Source organism: Drosophila sulfurigaster, chromosome 2R, assembly GCF_023558435.1.
Source record: "Drosophila sulfurigaster albostrigata strain 15112-1811.04 chromosome 2R, ASM2355843v2, whole genome shotgun sequence".
Taxonomy (NCBI): Eukaryota; Metazoa; Arthropoda; class Insecta; order Diptera; family Drosophilidae; genus Drosophila; species Drosophila sulfurigaster.
In genome coordinates, this window is record NC_084882.1 from 21,686,308 (window position 1) to 21,702,626 (window position 16,319).

General features: G+C 39.5%; 4 protein-coding genes across 6 annotated transcripts; 2 read left to right on the plus strand and 2 right to left on the minus strand.

Annotated features, from left to right (window-relative positions):
* The first annotated feature begins 68 nt into the window (after window positions 1–68).
* Window positions 69–1,316, plus strand: LOC133835630 (D-aminoacyl-tRNA deacylase). 3 transcript variants are annotated; one of them, XM_062265653.1, is made up of 4 exons: window positions 70–206; window positions 269–363; window positions 425–657; window positions 719–1,316. In XM_062265653.1, the coding sequence occupies exons 2-4, from the start codon at window positions 275–277 to the stop codon at window positions 826–828; spliced, it is 432 nt and encodes a 143-aa protein (XP_062121637.1). In that variant the 5' UTR covers window positions 70–206; window positions 269–274; the 3' UTR covers window positions 829–1,316. The 3 variants fall into 3 exon arrangements, with proteins under 3 accessions (XP_062121638.1, XP_062121637.1, XP_062121636.1); XM_062265652.1 differs by having other exon boundaries at window positions 269–359; XM_062265654.1 differs by lacking the exon at window positions 719–1,316 and having other exon boundaries at window positions 69–206; window positions 425–562.
* On the minus strand, window positions 867–1,680 carry LOC133835629 (probable ribosome biogenesis protein RLP24). Its single transcript, XM_062265651.1, has 2 exons — window positions 1,519–1,680; window positions 867–1,445 (listed from the first exon to the last, which is right to left on the minus strand). Exons 1-2 carry the CDS (start codon window positions 1,597–1,599, stop codon window positions 951–953), a joined length of 576 nt encoding a protein of 191 aa, XP_062121635.1. The 5' UTR covers window positions 1,600–1,680; the 3' UTR covers window positions 867–950.
* A 1,095-nt stretch (window positions 1,681–2,775) lies between these two features.
* On the minus strand, window positions 2,776–7,033 carry LOC133836330 (uncharacterized). The gene is made up of 5 exons (XM_062266753.1): window positions 5,526–7,033; window positions 4,784–5,464; window positions 4,589–4,721; window positions 3,141–4,528; window positions 2,776–3,073 (listed from the first exon to the last, which is right to left on the minus strand). Exons 1-5 carry the CDS (start codon window positions 6,733–6,735, stop codon window positions 2,889–2,891), a joined length of 3,597 nt encoding a protein of 1,198 aa, XP_062122737.1. The 5' UTR covers window positions 6,736–7,033; the 3' UTR covers window positions 2,776–2,888.
* Window positions 7,034–12,292: 5,259 nt separating this feature from the next.
* LOC133837944 (uncharacterized) lies at window positions 12,293–15,917 on the plus strand. The gene is made up of 3 exons (XM_062268858.1): window positions 12,293–12,585; window positions 12,673–12,826; window positions 15,203–15,917. The coding sequence occupies exons 1-3, from the start codon at window positions 12,440–12,442 to the stop codon at window positions 15,563–15,565; spliced, it is 663 nt and encodes a 220-aa protein (XP_062124842.1). The 5' UTR covers window positions 12,293–12,439; the 3' UTR covers window positions 15,566–15,917.
* The last annotated feature ends 402 nt before the right edge of the window (window positions 15,918–16,319 follow it).

The following is a 16,319-nucleotide window of genomic DNA, read 5'->3' on the forward strand; positions in this document are numbered from 1 at the left end:
CTTTTTAAATTAAGCCGCCGAACTCTTCATAAAATCGCTAGGACTCCAGCTGCGGCTATCGATAAATAAAACAGCTGATGACTACAGCTTATCGAAAACAATTCTAAAAGACAGTTGCGAGTTGTATCTAAAAGTAGAGTTTTTGTGTTAAATTCTTTCGAAAATGCGAGCTGTTATTCAACGAGTTAGGGCAGCCAAAGTCACGGGTAATCAAGAAGAACATCTTAATTTTAATTTTATGTTAACTAACAACGTATTCGACATATAGTGCTCGATGAACTTATCTCTTCCATTGGGCCCGGTCTTTGCGTTCTTGTGGGCATCAAATGTAGCGATACAACAACAGATGTTGAGTATCTGTAGGTAAATAGATGTTTATCTCACATAGCAACATGAAGATACATTTTATTTGTAAATCTTTTAGAGTGCGTAAGATTCTTGCATTGCGGTTGTTCGAGGAGGAAGGTAAACGTTGGCAAAAGTCTGTCAAGGATTTGCAGCTGGATATTCTATGTGTCTCGCAATTCACACTATATCATCGTCTAAAAGGCAACAAGCCAGACTTCTCGGCTGCCATGAAAGGTGATGAAGCTAACCAGCTATACAATCATTTTTTGGATCGTTTGCGTCAGTCATACGATGCCAGTAAAATTAAAGGTAACTCATTTTTATAATAAATCATATACATTTTGTACTAAAGTTTCCCGATTTTTAACAGATGGCAAGTTTGGTGCCTATATGCAGGTGCATATAGAGAACGATGGACCAGTAACCATTGAGCTGGAATCGCCGTTGCCAAAGCAAATCGAGGAATGTGTAGACAAATAATTAGGAAATTAGCCTTTTTTATAATAAAATGAACTATGTGTAAATCGTGATTACTATATTTTTGTTTTGTATAGGCAGCAACTTAAATCTACAAATGTATTTATATATCCGTATTTGATTTCTTAAGCTTCTAACATCTCCAAGTCCTCCACTCCCAGACCTTCCTCGAGTCTCTTTTCTAATTCGCGTGCATCGACATATGTGATCTCCTCCTCGGGCAGATCCTCCTCCATAAGCGCTGCCTCTTCGGCCTCCTCTTTGGCACGACGCTCTTTCAAGCCAGCAGCAGGCGAGCGGATGAGCGACATATTGCGCTGCACATCCTTGACATCCATTTGGATTTCGACCTGTCGTCCCTTGCGCAGACGTTCCATGACAAAGTGCTTCTCGCGTCGCTCCTTAATCTCGGTAACCTTCTTGATGGCTTCGAGGGCCTTCTGCCAAGTCTCGCGACTGTATTTGATGGGTACATTGCGACGCTTCTCGAACTCAAAACTGGGATCTATGGCCAATTCCTTGCCGGCAGCCTTGCGATGTGCCTTTGTCCAGGATACCTTGCGTGGGTTCTTCTTGCGTTTGAAGGCCTTATGGCATTTACCACGACAGAACTTGAAGATCTACAACAAGAAAAACAATAATTAGATAAGCATTGCAGTAGTGAAACAATTCCATCGGATTTTCCAGACTTACTTTACAATCATTTCGCACAAACTGCACTCCATGACCCGGATATATTTTGCTGGAGCAAAAATAGCATGTTTCAATGCGCATTTTTACAAATTAAAATTTGTAAAATACAACGCAAAACAAGCCAGCACGTGTGTTGCTGAAGAAGAGAATGTTTAAGAGTGACAGTAGGTCAAATTTAAAAATACGCTTTTTAAGGCCGGTAGAGTTGAAACCGATTTGATGAAAAATCGATTAAAAGCCAATCGATTTTCTTGATTTGTTTTAAATTAATAAACATTTATTTGACAAACTATTATCAAAGAAAATTATTAATAATTAAAATTCCACCATTAAAACCTCTTAAATAATACAGTCAATTTTAAATAATAATCACGGCTTCAAAATATAATATAATAATTGAATTTATTAAAGTTCATGTTGCATACTTTTAGGAGCTCACAAAATAAATGTATTTCACCTAAACCGTCAAATTATACTGTTGGCACTAACCATACAATACAATACGGCCCGACTGGGGTCGCAATAATACTGTTTTTGATGATACAAAAATTGTTCTGACTGAAGCATCTATGTATTGTATGGTTAGTGCTGCTGGTCTTAGGTTAGACCCACCCACTTTTATTTTAAATAAAATGCTATATTTATAATAATGCTTATTCTAATTGTCGAAAAAGCTTTTCGATTCTTGTTCGAAAAATATGTGCTCACATCTGGTTGATTTGCGAAAAAATAACTGTACATTCGAAGATTCCAGAAAGTTTTATGGCAATCACCAGTGCGCGATTTATTCGCGCCGCTACCGTTGCGATTTATTCGCCCCGCGATTAGAATAGAAATTTTTTTAGAAATTACTAAATTTGATTAATAAATCAAGTATTAACACCAATTATAAATTTAAGTTAAAAATAAGTTACTTTAAAAAAAAAATATTTTGTCTAAGTGCGTCTATTCTATTGACCAAGAAAAATGTGCCTTATTTTAAGTTGCTTGAAGAAAATTTTTGAAAACACAACTTATGTTATATTTTTATAATATTTTGAATAATTGAAGTATTATTAAATAACCTAGGATTTTGCATATTAACTTTTTTTCAATAATCATTAAAATAAAAAACAAATTTGTGTGGAAAACTGAGTGCTTCTAACTCAAGACTAGCAGTGTATGTTAAAAATTGGATATGGTTTTCTTAAAACGCAAAAAAGAATTCTATCGAGTATAAAATCTTGAAATCAAGAACTTGTAAATTTTCACTCCAAATTTCAAAAGATATTTTATATAGGGTTTTATTAATATTTGTGTAACATTTTCAATTTAACAATTAATATTAAATGTGTTTTATATTTTTGAATTCAATTCTGTTTTAACTCTGTTCATAGTTGAGGATTTTCTGATGCGGTTTCTTGTTCCTTCTGTGAGTTTTTCATGTTGACAACCTTGTTAAGTTTAGCAAGCCGTTTTAATGTCTCCAATTCTTTGATGAACGTGGCCAAAGCATCTTTAGTTGCTGACATACTTGCATCCTTATAATCTGTCAAATTGTCTTCCTTTTCGAGTTCTATGTTGAGAGTAAACTAATTAGCAATTCTATTTATATTGTATTCCATATAGCAAAAGAAACTTACCATCCATTTCCGCTTCCATGTCATTCAACCGATTCAACAAAAGTGATTGTTGGACTTTTACATGCTCTATCAGGCGGTATTGACATTCTTCTGGATCGATAGCTGCTTCCGGTTGCGGTGCAGGCGGCCAGTCAGATGGTTCGGTCTTGGGACGCTTGACTGGTGTGGCTGAGTTGTCGGTTTGGTCCTCATCCCATTTCTTAGCCCATAGGTATAGCTTGGGATGACAGCGATTACGAGCAATATTAATCTTCACCTGCAGTGAGTGCATGGAACGCTTCGCGTCTAGCAGATTGCCGGTCAATGTGTGCGAGCGCTTCAACATTTCGCATTTTTTGGTTGCCTGAGGATTGGGCGTGTGATAACCAGCCACTGGCAATTTTCCCTCGAAGAGCCAATCCTGATCATGCTTAAAGCGCATCGAATCCCTTACACGCTGCGGATTCCGGCATATGTAACAGACATATTTCTCCGGCACGTCCGACTCCTTAACAATGCCGTTGCAGGCGCCGTGTTGCCAGCACAAACAGAGTTCGCATTGTATCATGAGACCATCCTCTTCACCATACTCGCAAATGCAATTAATGATTTCTTCCTGACGCATGCGCACAATGCGAATAAGCTCGCCGTTCTCCTTGATGTACTGTGGCGTCTGATTGGGTTGTGGTGGCGGTGGTGCCAGTGCAGCATTTATGTCCACCTGATCATGAGGCGACGGGGTCGACACAGCATCGAGAATAGCCGGTGAACCAACAGGTGTGGCAGCAATGCGCCGCTTTTTCGCTTCATTACGGGCCTCTGGCACTGGCGTATTAGTCAGTGGATGCGACTCGTCCTTATCGATACCAGGCAACGGCAATTTACTTGCCACAGGACTTTTGCTGGCTGAGGCATTGACAGAGCGACGCTGTGTGCGTTGTCGACTGCTTTTTCGGGAACCAGTCTGTCGCCTGCTAGATGGACGTGTACGTTTGGAAGATCGATTGGAAGCAAACGGTGTGACTTGGGATGGACTAACTTCAGTGGGTTCAACCGAAACTGTTGCTGGAGCTTCGCTTGGTGTTGGCAAAACAGTTGGCGTAGTTTCTGGAACAACAGCAGCAATTTGGGGACTTGCTTTCAAACTGGCTGGTGTCTCTGCCTTGGGTGAAGACATGGGTTTGGTAGGCGATACAATTGGTGACGCTTCCAAAGCCGTTGGCGATGAATCCGTGCCTGCCGGTTGACGTTTAGCGCCACGAGAATGCTGTAAATCCTGCTGGTGCAGCTTGGCAAAGAACTGTTGATTGGGTATTTGGTTCTTGGGGGTTTGATCGCCCTGCTCTATGGAAGAGGGATGTGTGCGCTTGACAGCCAGCTCCTGCATTTTAGGGCAATGACTAACATGCCTATACAAGTAAATGAAATGATTAATTCCCTATTATGATTTAATTTTATCGGCAACTTACTGTGCAAACTCCTTATGGTAATGACGAATGTGAATTTGCAAAAAGTCTTCCTTGCGGTATGTTTTACCGCATCCCTCACGCGGACACACGAATAAATTGTCTGTTATCTGGACTTTCAGTCCGCCAATGAAAGCTACAAGCAGAAATTAGAAACAAGATTATGGAAACACTCAAAAAATATAAGATAATACGCACCATAACCATCTTCGAGCACAGCGCCCTGCGTATCCAAACCCAACCCAGCACAAGATTCAGCTGCATCTGTCGGGGAACTAACAACTACAGTACTTTTAGTTTGCAGCGATGGCGACATCAATTCAGCAGGTGGTACCAAAGACGCTACGGGGGTCTCCATATACTGGCTGTCATTTTCTGCTCCGCGACGTGTAGTGACTGTTAAAATCGGTGTAGATACGGGCGTGGCAGTCGATAGCTTGCTACTGTTCAGATCCTGTGATGCCACTGTTGTGTCAAGCGACACATCTTGCAGCTTGGGCCTTGTCGGCTGCTGTGGACTATAGTCATGGGTGTACACATATGCATTGATATCCTTGGCACGACGACGATGAATGCTAAAGTCGTAGATGTCTGGATTATAGACCAGGTCTTGTGACTCCAGAAATGTCTTGAGATCCGACTTCGAGCGAAAACGTTTGCCGCTGGGTGATACCAGTATGACATCCCATTTACCAAGTACATTAGAGCGTTGATACATGTGCTTGATCCAGCCAGGTGGCAGACGCCAGTCGTGTACAATTACCGTTGGCTTCTGATGCTCGCCGACAATCAGAAAGCCCTCGGTACCAATGGGTTGATCGTTGACCCAGTGGCAAGTCCATTCGCCATCATGCGGAATGTCCGGCAGACCCAAAGCAACTGCAAGAATAATAATAATAAAAAAAATTCATGGTATTTTCTAATTAAGACAGATACGCACCCAAGTCCAAATTTGACATATCCAGCAGTGGCCAATCCTTGCGTTGGGGTACCGCTTTGCTCTTCTTATTGCTGCTTGTACCGCCAGTGCTTGGCCTCTTTATTGGTGCAGCCGATGCCTGCGAGCTTGTGCTTGCCACATCAATTGCTGCAGCCTCGCTGGTAGCCACAAGTTGGCGTGGCACCTTAAGCATGTGCAAGGCGCGCACATTCTTTGTGTAGCCATCGTCGAAAAGTATCTCGTATGTGTCGTTGCCCAGTAGTTTCTTGACGGTGCCCGGAAACTTACGTGGTCCTGACCAACGTGCCATGCACTTCTCTTCCAGCTCGAAAACGGGCAACACCCGTGAGCTGATGCGCTGCCGCAATCGCTCAGACTTGAATCCAAGCCACTCCTGGTATCCGCCCGTACTCGATGGCGCTGTCTTTAGCTTGCTGTTGCGCTCGAATCGTATAAGCATCGTCTGCTCCGCCTGATTGATTTCAACAATTCGAGCTGGTAGCCACGCGTTGTCCACGCTTAATGCCTCAAGGCGTCCGCCAATGACCAAGTTGGTGGGGGTTCTGTATTTGGGTGGTGATGTCGATACTGGCGACGCCGAGCTATTCGCCGATGCTCTCAACTCATCAGCGGCATCTGCTGGCGCCTGGGCAGCGTCTGCTACGGTATCACTGGCGGCAGTCTCATCTGTCGTCTTAGCGGTTTCGCTTTCAGCTGCTTCCTTTACAGACTCTACATCTTCTGTTTTCGTTTTCGCTGATACATCTGCTGTCTCACCTGATTTACGCTCTGCGGTCTCTTCTAGAATTTGCGACACAATCTGATCAACGGTCGCCTTGATAACCTCCTCGCTAGTGGAATTGTTAGCCGAGCCACTAGTACCAGCGCCTTCAACCGAAGCTTGTTGCAGAGCACGATGATCGGCCTCGATTTCGGCAGTTTCCATTTTTCCCCAAGGAAAGACAGTGGGGAAAACGCGAGGCTTCAGCAAATACTTGCCATTGCGTATAGTGTTAAAGTCCAGGCGACGAAAGTGTCGTGAGCACACCAACACACTCTTTGTAATCTGCCGGTCGAGACTAATGCGCGAATTCTTTATCCAAATTGCGCGTATGACGGCGTCCATAGGAAATGAGTGGTAAGTGACCCCATGGTGCTCCACCAACCTCGATGTCGATGGACAGTCCGCCACGCAGCAGCGCCGTCCCATTTTATAAAATTAGCGTTGGCACTTCAATTTCTTTATAAAATGATTTAGTGCAGTCGCTCACAAAAATTGCGTTGATTACAACAAAACAGGCAATTGTTTCAGAACGTTATGATTTCCTTATAGTGAAATACGCGTAGCATGCTTTAACTCAAGTGCACAATGTCAATTTTCAATAAACTTTTTAGATAGCATTAGCACACAACTCGTACGAAGGTGTTTCCAATAAGTTATTTACATTTGTTTTTTTTTTTTCGCAGCGTGCAATTGTAAAAATTGTAGGACAACATTCGATTTTTGATAAATTATTCACTAGAGGTGGACTTGCGTCGATAACACACTTAATTTTTTGGCGTCCAAATATGTATGTATATATATAAAGACCAAATATAAATTTATTTATTTTTGGAAAACAATGAAAAAATATTTAACGTCGTTTACAGTCTCAAAGTGCAAATCATTGCGATCAATTGGACAATTTCAATTTATTCACGTTTCTAACATCGATGTTTTGCGACAGTCAGTGTTGGTAACTGTACAAAGATTTCTAAAATGGAGAGTTTCATAGCAATGAGATTTAGCAATGTTACATATACGTTACAGTTTGAATTTAAATATGTTTGCGGTTTTTTTTTAATTTTCTATTTTGTTCATTTTCCATTTAACCCATTTAAAAGACGAATTGTCAATGCATTATACATTAGCCTGCAATAAGCGATTTTATTCGCATTTAAGCACTTCAGGTGATTGATTGTGCTACTTTGCGGGAAAGTGCAATGAATGGGCGTCCGCATGCGCCGCACGCCGATTGGGAGACGTATAAATTTATTCAACGCATAAAATAATCACGTGAGCGAAGGCGCATTGTGCCGCCACAAGGCCATTGACTGCCTATTTGAAATGCGATTGCGGTTCGAAATTCGAATTTCGGCTGCTACATGTCCACATCCACATCCACACTATATGCACGTCGCTCATGTCCGCAACGCGCGATACCTTGCAAAAATAAATATCGAATACCACTGAAACTATGAATATTACCGTATTACATCATTTTGACCATAAGAAGCTAGTATTATAGCCTTTACAATAAAATATTTATATTGCTTAACTGACATTTGTAACTATAGCACTATAGCAATGTTCATCATTATGCATACCATAACTACAGATGTATATGAAAGTATTGTAGGCACGCAATGTATTGTATTTTTTGAATCGGTGGCGCCCGCTTTGTGGGGCCTCGGCAGGTGTCAGCGAGATCAGAGGCGTCGATGCCCCTAGCTGACACACAAAAAATATAGCCTTGGCCTCCAAACAAAAAAAAGCACAAACCAAGTGTGCGCATATTTAGATCGCGTCTAACACTCAGAGTGGATTTGTATACAAGTTGAATACCTGCCAAATCTGCAGTGCGAAAACCACATAATGCATACAAATTGGAGTAATTAAATTATATTCTTGACTGGTATCTAACGTCATCGTTTAACTGAGATGCATTAAAACCACATCAAAATGTACTTTCCACTTAGTTCCACAAAAGATAGATTTCGGGACATAAATAATTTATAAAGTGATTACTATTCATCCAAACCCGCTTTCGGAACTCCACTTTAATCTCTTGGATAAAATTCAAATTTCCTACTAATGCAATTGACCCTGTGCTAACCTACATACAGTGTGTGATTTCCTAAACACAAAACAAAATTAACATAAGCTCAATGGTGTTTATATAACAGCCAAGAATAAACATTATAATTTCCAAATAAACTCTATAAATATAAGTACACATTTGCAGTCCAATCACGGTGTGAACATAAAGCCAACTTTAATTATTATTTTTTTATAGGCATATGTACCTATGCCGCTGACATAAATAATAAATACGAATAATCACAGTAGCTACTGTTCAATGTGGTTGTTGTTGCCACCAAGTTCCTATTTGGGCAGTCAAAAATGTGACATTGATTGGGCCACGCGTTTGGCCAAAGAAACGAAATGCGAAGGTCGGTCGGCAAAGGGGAAAATCCGAGTAGGGGGTGCAATTTTACATAATAGCATCAGTTGTCGAGAGAGAAATGTGGCCAAGTGGCTTAGCTCATTTCTTTAAATATTGACTCACTCCATTCGCACCTATTGAATTAGGCCGCCTGGCTGCACCTGACTGTCCGATCGACTCTCTTTTTTTGTGCAAATAGTTGGGCAGATAACAACACATACTCCACACACGCACAGGCACACACACACTCTCTCACAATTAAACAATATGCAAGCTGTGCAAAATATTATCGATGTAAAAAAGGCTAAAAATAACAGACAACACAAGGGGAATTCACTTTCTCTCCTTTAACACATATGATATTTACCTCGCCCCAACTAAAGCTGGCAAAGTATCTCAGTTCCTTTTCTGACACGCACGATATATTCACGCTTGTTTTAATAATTATGTGGAACCCTTTATTTTCATATTAATTTTATTAGATATTTACTTTGGCTATTCAATTATGTATTTTAGAATTTGTAATCTGTTGTTTTTACTACGTAAGGTATTCTACCAATTTATTTTCGTATTTCTAAGTTAAGCTACAATTATTTTCCTTAAACTTATACTTAGAGTATTTTTTTTTTTTGTATTTCCTTAACCACCATCGATCTTTAATTCTTCCGCCTGCAAGGAATTAGGATATTCATGTTTCTGGAAAATTAAGCATAAATTAGACTTCTTACATTTAAACAGTTTTAGTTGGTCATTCATTTATATTTATATGTACAAAAATTGTTATTTGAGTAATCATTGGTAACTTAATAATTTTTTATCCTATACGAAAGCCAGTTAACTAATAATTTAACAACGTGTCGTTTCGTGTTCACATCGTGTTAAAACAATTTAACACACAGCCATCTCTATGTGGCTGAGACATGAGTAAATTGGCCGTATGAGCGCCGAACCCGGTGTCCGGGAACTTATTGCATAAACATGTAGTAATATTTTAATAAACAAATAAACAAAGCACAGCCTCTCCATCTGAAGTGATGTATTGACATTTGGTCTCCAGTTCCTTATCACCAATCGACATAATTTACTTAGGCGTGTTTCTCCTATGGCAAATATCAGTTGGACTGATTTCGCAGGTAAACTGAGTCAAAGATATTGATTTTTACCTGATGAACTTTAACTAATTCCTACAAACTCAACCGGAAACCGATACTGATGACTCAGACTCATTATGCTTCTAAGGACATAAAAATATGTAACATATGTTTGAGACACTAGTTTCGCAATTGAACCAATGGATTTTGATTATTGTTTTATTTATGTCATAATAGCTCAACTATTTATGCACGTATGATCATAAATATGTTTAATGTAGGGCAAAGAAAACGCTGTTGTTTTTTTTTGGGGCTTGTTTATTATGAGATGATCATGATGTGGAGTACTTGAAGTTTTACATAAACATGCGCAAACATGGGCGAGGCAGTGACGAGTAAGTAGTTTGGCATTATCCGGCATTAATACCGAGATATTTGTAACGAGCACCTGCCACTTTTGTCGACTCTGCACGCATCTCTTTCTCTCTCTCTGTCTTTCCAGGCTGTGTTTCATGAGATCATCATACTTTCCACCTGCAACAACAACAAGTTGTAGTTTGTTTATGACAAATAGGGGCGACAGGGCGACACCACAAGCTTTATGCTCCACCGCACGTGAACACAATCAGGCAGAAAACAGCAACAGCAACAGCAACGACAACAATAAAAATTACCCAAAATAAAAAAATAACATCGCGTAAGATGAGCAAAAATTTATCGACAGTTTTTACAATTTGTTGTTGCCGTTGATGTCGATGTGTTGAAATGCCTGAAAACTTCCCAAACAGTACGACACTTGCCCAGCCTGAACTTTAAGTCTTGGGCTTGGGTTTAAGTCTGGGCATTTAATTTGATTTCGGCTGCTGAAATTTCGTGGCTGCTGCTGTTTTCTTTTGCCACCGGGCTGACCTTGATCTGAAGATGCGACTTCGAGACGCGGCTTGAGCTGCAGTTGCCTGCGTCATTTTTGAGGCTTATGCAATGTCACGTACATACATAAATATTTATGTAAATCTTCTGCTTATTTATGCACCTTATGTAATGGCCACTAAATACTTGTTTGTCGCCAACTGAAGTCGGTGAAGAGTTGTGTGTACTTACACCCATCAATCAATGCGCCATTAATTAACTTTAATTGACATACGAGACCGCTAGAGATAACATCATATGTTTCCCATATGTATTTTCTTTTACTTTTCATTGTACTTAAACTGTTGCTCTAAGTGAAAGCTTTGGTTCATAACTGAATAACGTTAGAAAACTAATTTAGGTCCTTCTATTTAAGCTTTGTGCTAATATTAAAATTAATTCAATTTTAATTTTATTACTAAATAAATCTGGTCACAATAAAAATATTAATTTATCGTTAAAAAATTAAAGTATATTTTAAATATTTTATTGAATATAGAATTCAAAATAATAATAGTAAGTTTACAGGAACAAACATAAAATTTGTGAATTTCATACAAACAACCTTAGACTTGAAAGATCTTCGACTCATCCTCTAAATTAAGGAAGCGAATTGGTTAATGAAAATCAAGTTGAAACAGGTTTTCAGCATTCATTACCATTTGAAACTATGTAGTATATTTTCTTACTTATTACACTCAATTTGCCTAATATGGACTTGGGCACTTGGAAAAGTCGCCGGGACTTTCTGAAGTGGGTCTTAAACCACATAAATACTCTGCAGTTGACTACTTAGCAACCAACTTCCTAATTGGAAAATGGCAATGCCTCGTGCTGTGGCCTGGAGAGACTGCCAACAAAATGTGTCACCTGTGACTTTCAGCCAAATAAATTTGGTCAACAATTTGGGTTATGCAAGAGTCAAAGCAAAGTAAAGCAACAAAAATAAAGAAAAACAAAAAAAAAACTTTGCACGAATCGGAGAAATAGTCGGCAAGCAACAGTAAATATAAGTACGAGTAGTTTTTGAAACAAATACGGAGCGACAAAAAGTAAAATGCATTAAATTATGTAAAGTTGAAGAAACCAAAGCAAAAGGTACTCGAGAGAGATTGAAGATTGACGAGACGTAGCTGTGGCGTGTTTGTGTAGCTAATTAGATTGCTCGTTGGGAAGCAAACACTTAGCATAAATAGCAACAAAATTTGCAAGGTGCGTACTCTCGATGTGTCCAAACGCGCACTACAAACATAGAGACATACATCCGCAGACACAGATACAGATACAGATACAGAGATACATCAAAACACACAAGCTTCGCTGTTGATAGGACGGCGAGTCCGAAAATGTTTGGCGGGCACTTAAAATTCAGCATCGCAAGCGAAGCAGCTCCAAAAACTGATTTTCATTTGAAAAACCGCACTAGCGTCGAGCCGAACCCCCCAAGAAAGCCGAACTCAAACGAACCGAAGTCGAAGCCGAAACCAAAACCGAAGCCGAGGTGCAGCTCGCGCTGCGACTCGCCCATATATAAGAGCGGGTGTTACCAAAATATTTGTGTCATTGCAGTTGCGTATAGTGAGTCGATCGGTCGGTTGTCGCCTGAAAAAAGAGAACTCGTCGCGAACGATAAAGCGAGAAAACTATAGAAAATCGAATAACGAAAGTGCGTGGGTGTCAAGTGCAAGAGAGAAAACTGTAACTAAAAATGAAAGCGTTCATTATCGCCAGTGTATGTTTGATCGGTCTGTGCAGCCTGGGCTCTGCACAGTTTCAAAACGGACGTCTCGAGCCACCAAATCCACAACTCTGCGCACAGCGGATCATTCACGAAAAGACACCCGATGGCAAAGGGTGAGTTCATCAAGAATAGATCAAATACCTACTATATATATAGTTTAAGAAGCGGCATTATCTATAATTATCTATTAACAATTGCAGCTACTTCTTCTCGTGGAGAGACCCTCAATTGAAGGGCGTGGAGGAGGATTGGCTGACTGCCAGAAACTATTGCCGCAGGCGTTGCATGGACTCCGTTTCTCTTGAGACCAGTCTGGAGAACGAATGGATCAAGCAGCGTGTTGTGGGCGAAAATGTAAGTAAACGCTTTAATCACTTCAATTACATTTTAACAGTCAACGTATAACCATTTATTTTCCCAAATTTATATTTATATTTTTGAAATTCAATCCTTAAAGTCTTCTCCTCACATCGATTTTCATCGATTTCGTTGGCAAACCTTAAATTTTATATTGTAGTTATAAACAATATTAAGACACTCATATATGCTAATTTTTTAACCAGTTGAATTAATTAAGGTAATCAAACACATCTCTCAGCTTTTAAAAATGAAAGATTCACTCTCGATGCTGACTACAAAAAAGACAGTTTGAAAGCGAAAGGTTAAAAAAGGTTGATGGACGCCCTTAATACATATATTTATAACTAGACAGATTCCACATTATATATGCAAATTCCAATGAATATTGACAATAGTTTTGACACCTTCAGAAATAAATCCCCACAATTCGCACAAATCTATGCTGTTCGCTCTATCATTTTGTCTCTTTGTCAATATTATATCATTATTCGCGAGTTGACAATGCGTGAGATAATAATGGTAAAAGTTAAGTCATATGCAAGATTGTGACAGCTCTAATTGTTATTTAAAGTGTGCCAAAATTGACAAACTACAAAACTGGATGAAATACATTATGAAGTGGCCAAGTTAATGGCCCTACTTTAAACTGAATGGCAAGTGGTACAAAATGAGCCAAGTCAAACCATAAATATTTATATCAGATTATTTGTCTAAGTCAAGTTGTCAAAAGCAAGCATCAAGTTCAATGCAAAGTCGGTTACAAAACTTTTCCACTCTTGGACGCTTACAGTTTTGTCTGGCAATTTTGTTATTGAACCCGGTCAGACATTATTATACTTAGTTTGCACACTCGACTCGTGGCATTATGCAACCGAGAGACAGAGAAAGAAAAAAACATCTGTAACTCTTATGGATGTTGTCCACTGCCACTGGCCACCGCTCATCTGCGCCTCTCGACATGTCGACCTGTCTGACTCCGACATCGACATCGACATCGACTTACGTGTGAAAAATGGAATTGTAATGAAAACGAAAGTTTTTGTGTGAGAAAACACCTGAGGAAATACATTTTACCCAACGAAATAACAACAATCAATATGGATTTGTATAATTAATGGCAGATAATAGCGTGTAACCAAAGCACATAACAGGAAGCGCTTCCAAGTTTAGTCATCAAATCAAAAGACTTTGGCAACGAACTTGCTGCAATTTATCAACTGTCCGATGTGAAATTTAAATTGTCTTGCATCGCACTTAGACCCTTTTGTCTTGAGCTTATCCGCCTCCAAATCACTTAATCGCTGCATTATTTTGTGAAAATCATTCAAACTTATCAGACTTTTACTTAATGGGTGCGTTAAAAACCAACAAATTTCCCGTACCTCAAAATTCCACTCAAATGAAACAATTGCACCTGTCGACATTGGAAGTACTTCCGCAATGCTGCAATTTATGAAACGTTTAACAATTACAATCTGTGGCAAACAATAGAAAACAATTCGATGCCCATTTGTGACTTTCCGCTCATTGGAGTTTTTCCAAAGGGCAGCGCATTAAGCACTCAATGGTTAAAAGGTATGACTGTCTGTAGATATGTTTGTATATAGGTACAAAAAAAAAAAAACAACAGTCTGAGCAACAACAGCAACAGTTGTTAAGCCACTCAGGTGAAAGTGACTGATGAACATTGCGGTTGCTCTCGCTGCCCGTAGGTCTCTTTAAATGTTGACAGCCGCTCAACGAAACCCATCAACGGGTGCGGCCGCCACAACACAAGCTTACAATACACAGACCCACACAATACGATATACACATAGGGCGCGACTTCGGAATGGGTTCGCTTTCAATGGCAGCACATATAAGAGCTACTGCTATCTGACTGACCGACTATTGGGACTGTGCCCCAAAATGCTCGAAGCTCAAATTTCTACCTGCAACAAAATGGTGACAACGCATTTTCATGCGTACGCTTTGGCTCAACTAACGGCAGCGGGACAGTCAGTGCAATGAACTTGAACTAGTTAAGTGTGATAAAGTAATTCCGAGGAAACTAATTTCCTAAACACTTAATAAAGTGTTATTTTGATAAAAGTGTAAATTCGTTTAATATGCTTAGCTTTAGCGGGAACTTGATTTAGATTTAAAAGACAAGAACATCTTTAAAATGCAACACAAATAATTGAAATAAAAAAGATATAAATTGAAATGAAATAACATAAAAATATTATATTATTGTATATAGTAGTAGTAGTATATAGTAATTAATGCCTTAATTAACATTTAAAGTTAAATAACATAAAAAGAGTATATTATTGTATATAGTAGTAGTATTTAATGCCTCTATTAACATTTAAAATGCTTATTTTACAGGTCAAATACATCTGGACCAGCGGTCGCTTGTGCGATTTCAAGGGTTGCGAGCGTCCCGATCTGCAGCCCACTAATGTGAACGGTTGGTTCTGGACAGCCACTCTGCAGAAATTGGCACCCACCACGGAGCGCTCCCAGGGTGACTGGTCGCCCAATGGCGGCATTGGTCTGCCCCAACCCGATAACCGTGAATTCAAGCAGAACGGCGCACCCGAAAACTGTTTGGCTCTGTTGAATCAGTTCTACAACGATGGTGTCAACTGGCACGATGTTGCCTGCCACCACAAGAAGCCCTTCGTCTGCGAGGAGAACGATGCTCTGCTCAAGTATGTGCGCTACACCAACCCCAATCTGCGCATCTAAGCCACGCTCAAGTTGGATTCAAATGTGAAGTTGCAAACGCATGAAACGACAGTAATTGCAACTTCAGATAAACCAAAAATGATATTTTACGTAACTACTACATACTCTTTAAAGTACGTATCTGGTTAGCATGAGAAAACTCTGTTGTATCTTCTTATGCCTAATACGCGTACTTCCTGAGTCTATATCAATCTTCTGGCAATAGTGTATGTCTTACGTATGATTTTTTTTATAACAATTTTCCCAATCTATGCGCTCTATTCCTCATCAATTAGTTTAATTATTAATTTTGTATTAATTTATGATTTTTTAAATTATAATATAACATTCAAAACGACATGTAAAACATAAACATAACCGGTTTTTCATTTCATTCTACATATTGCATTGTTTTTCCTCGAAAAAAAACCCACGTTAAATTTATTAGGTGATCTTTAGAGGAGAAAGTCGACCGAAGCAATAAAATGACAATTGTTGACCCCAAATGTGAGTCTTTAAAGTGAGCTTAAATGAAAGGGGTCCCCGAAATGTTGTTAAATCTACGTTAGCTAAAGAAACGGCTTCATTAGAGCTTCATTGATTTTACTTTATTTAATTGATAATTTATCAGTGACTGCAACGGTCAATGAAGAGAGTAAAAATCAAGTAACGAATAGGTTAGGTTAGGTGGAACCGGCTGCCCTGTATCAGTGGAGGTCCGTAGCTGTACCGGTAGCGTATCTTCGTCTCAGAAGTCGCACAGTATGGATGCGTT

Bases quoted from the DNA above. Each gene is read 5' to 3' on its own strand.
- LOC133837944 (XM_062268858.1), top strand. From the start codon at position 12,440: ATGAAAGCGTTCATTATCGCCAGTGTATGTTTGATCGGTCTGTGCAGC. The intron at 12,586-12,672 runs GTGAGTTCATCA...TAACAATTGCAG, and splicing joins AAGACACCCGATGGCAAAGG to CTACTTCTTCTCGTGGAGAG. The intron at 12,827-15,202 runs GTAAGTAAACGC...CTTATTTTACAG, and splicing joins AGCGTGTTGTGGGCGAAAAT to GTCAAATACATCTGGACCAG.
- LOC133835629 (XM_062265651.1), bottom strand. From the start codon at position 1,599: ATGCGCATTGAAACATGCTATTTTTGCTCCAGCAAAATATATCCGGGT. The intron at 1,446-1,518 runs GTAAGTCTGGAA...TTCTTGTTGTAG, and splicing joins TTGTGCGAAATGATTGTAAA to ATCTTCAAGTTCTGTCGTGG.
- LOC133835630 (XM_062265652.1), top strand. From the start codon at position 164: ATGCGAGCTGTTATTCAACGAGTTAGGGCAGCCAAAGTCACGG. The intron at 207-268 runs GTAATCAAGAAG...TTCGACATATAG, and splicing joins TAGGGCAGCCAAAGTCACGG to TGCTCGATGAACTTATCTCT. The intron at 658-718 runs GTAACTCATTTT...GATTTTTAACAG, and splicing joins CGATGCCAGTAAAATTAAAG to ATGGCAAGTTTGGTGCCTAT.
- LOC133836330 (XM_062266753.1), bottom strand. From the start codon at position 6,735: ATGGGACGGCGCTGCTGCGTGGCGGACTGTCCATCGACATCGAGGTTG. The intron at 5,465-5,525 runs GTGCGTATCTGT...TTATTCTTGCAG, and splicing joins TATGTCAAATTTGGACTTGG to TTGCTTTGGGTCTGCCGGAC. The intron at 4,722-4,783 runs GTGCGTATTATC...TTCTGCTTGTAG, and splicing joins TGTGCTCGAAGATGGTTATG to CTTTCATTGGCGGACTGAAA.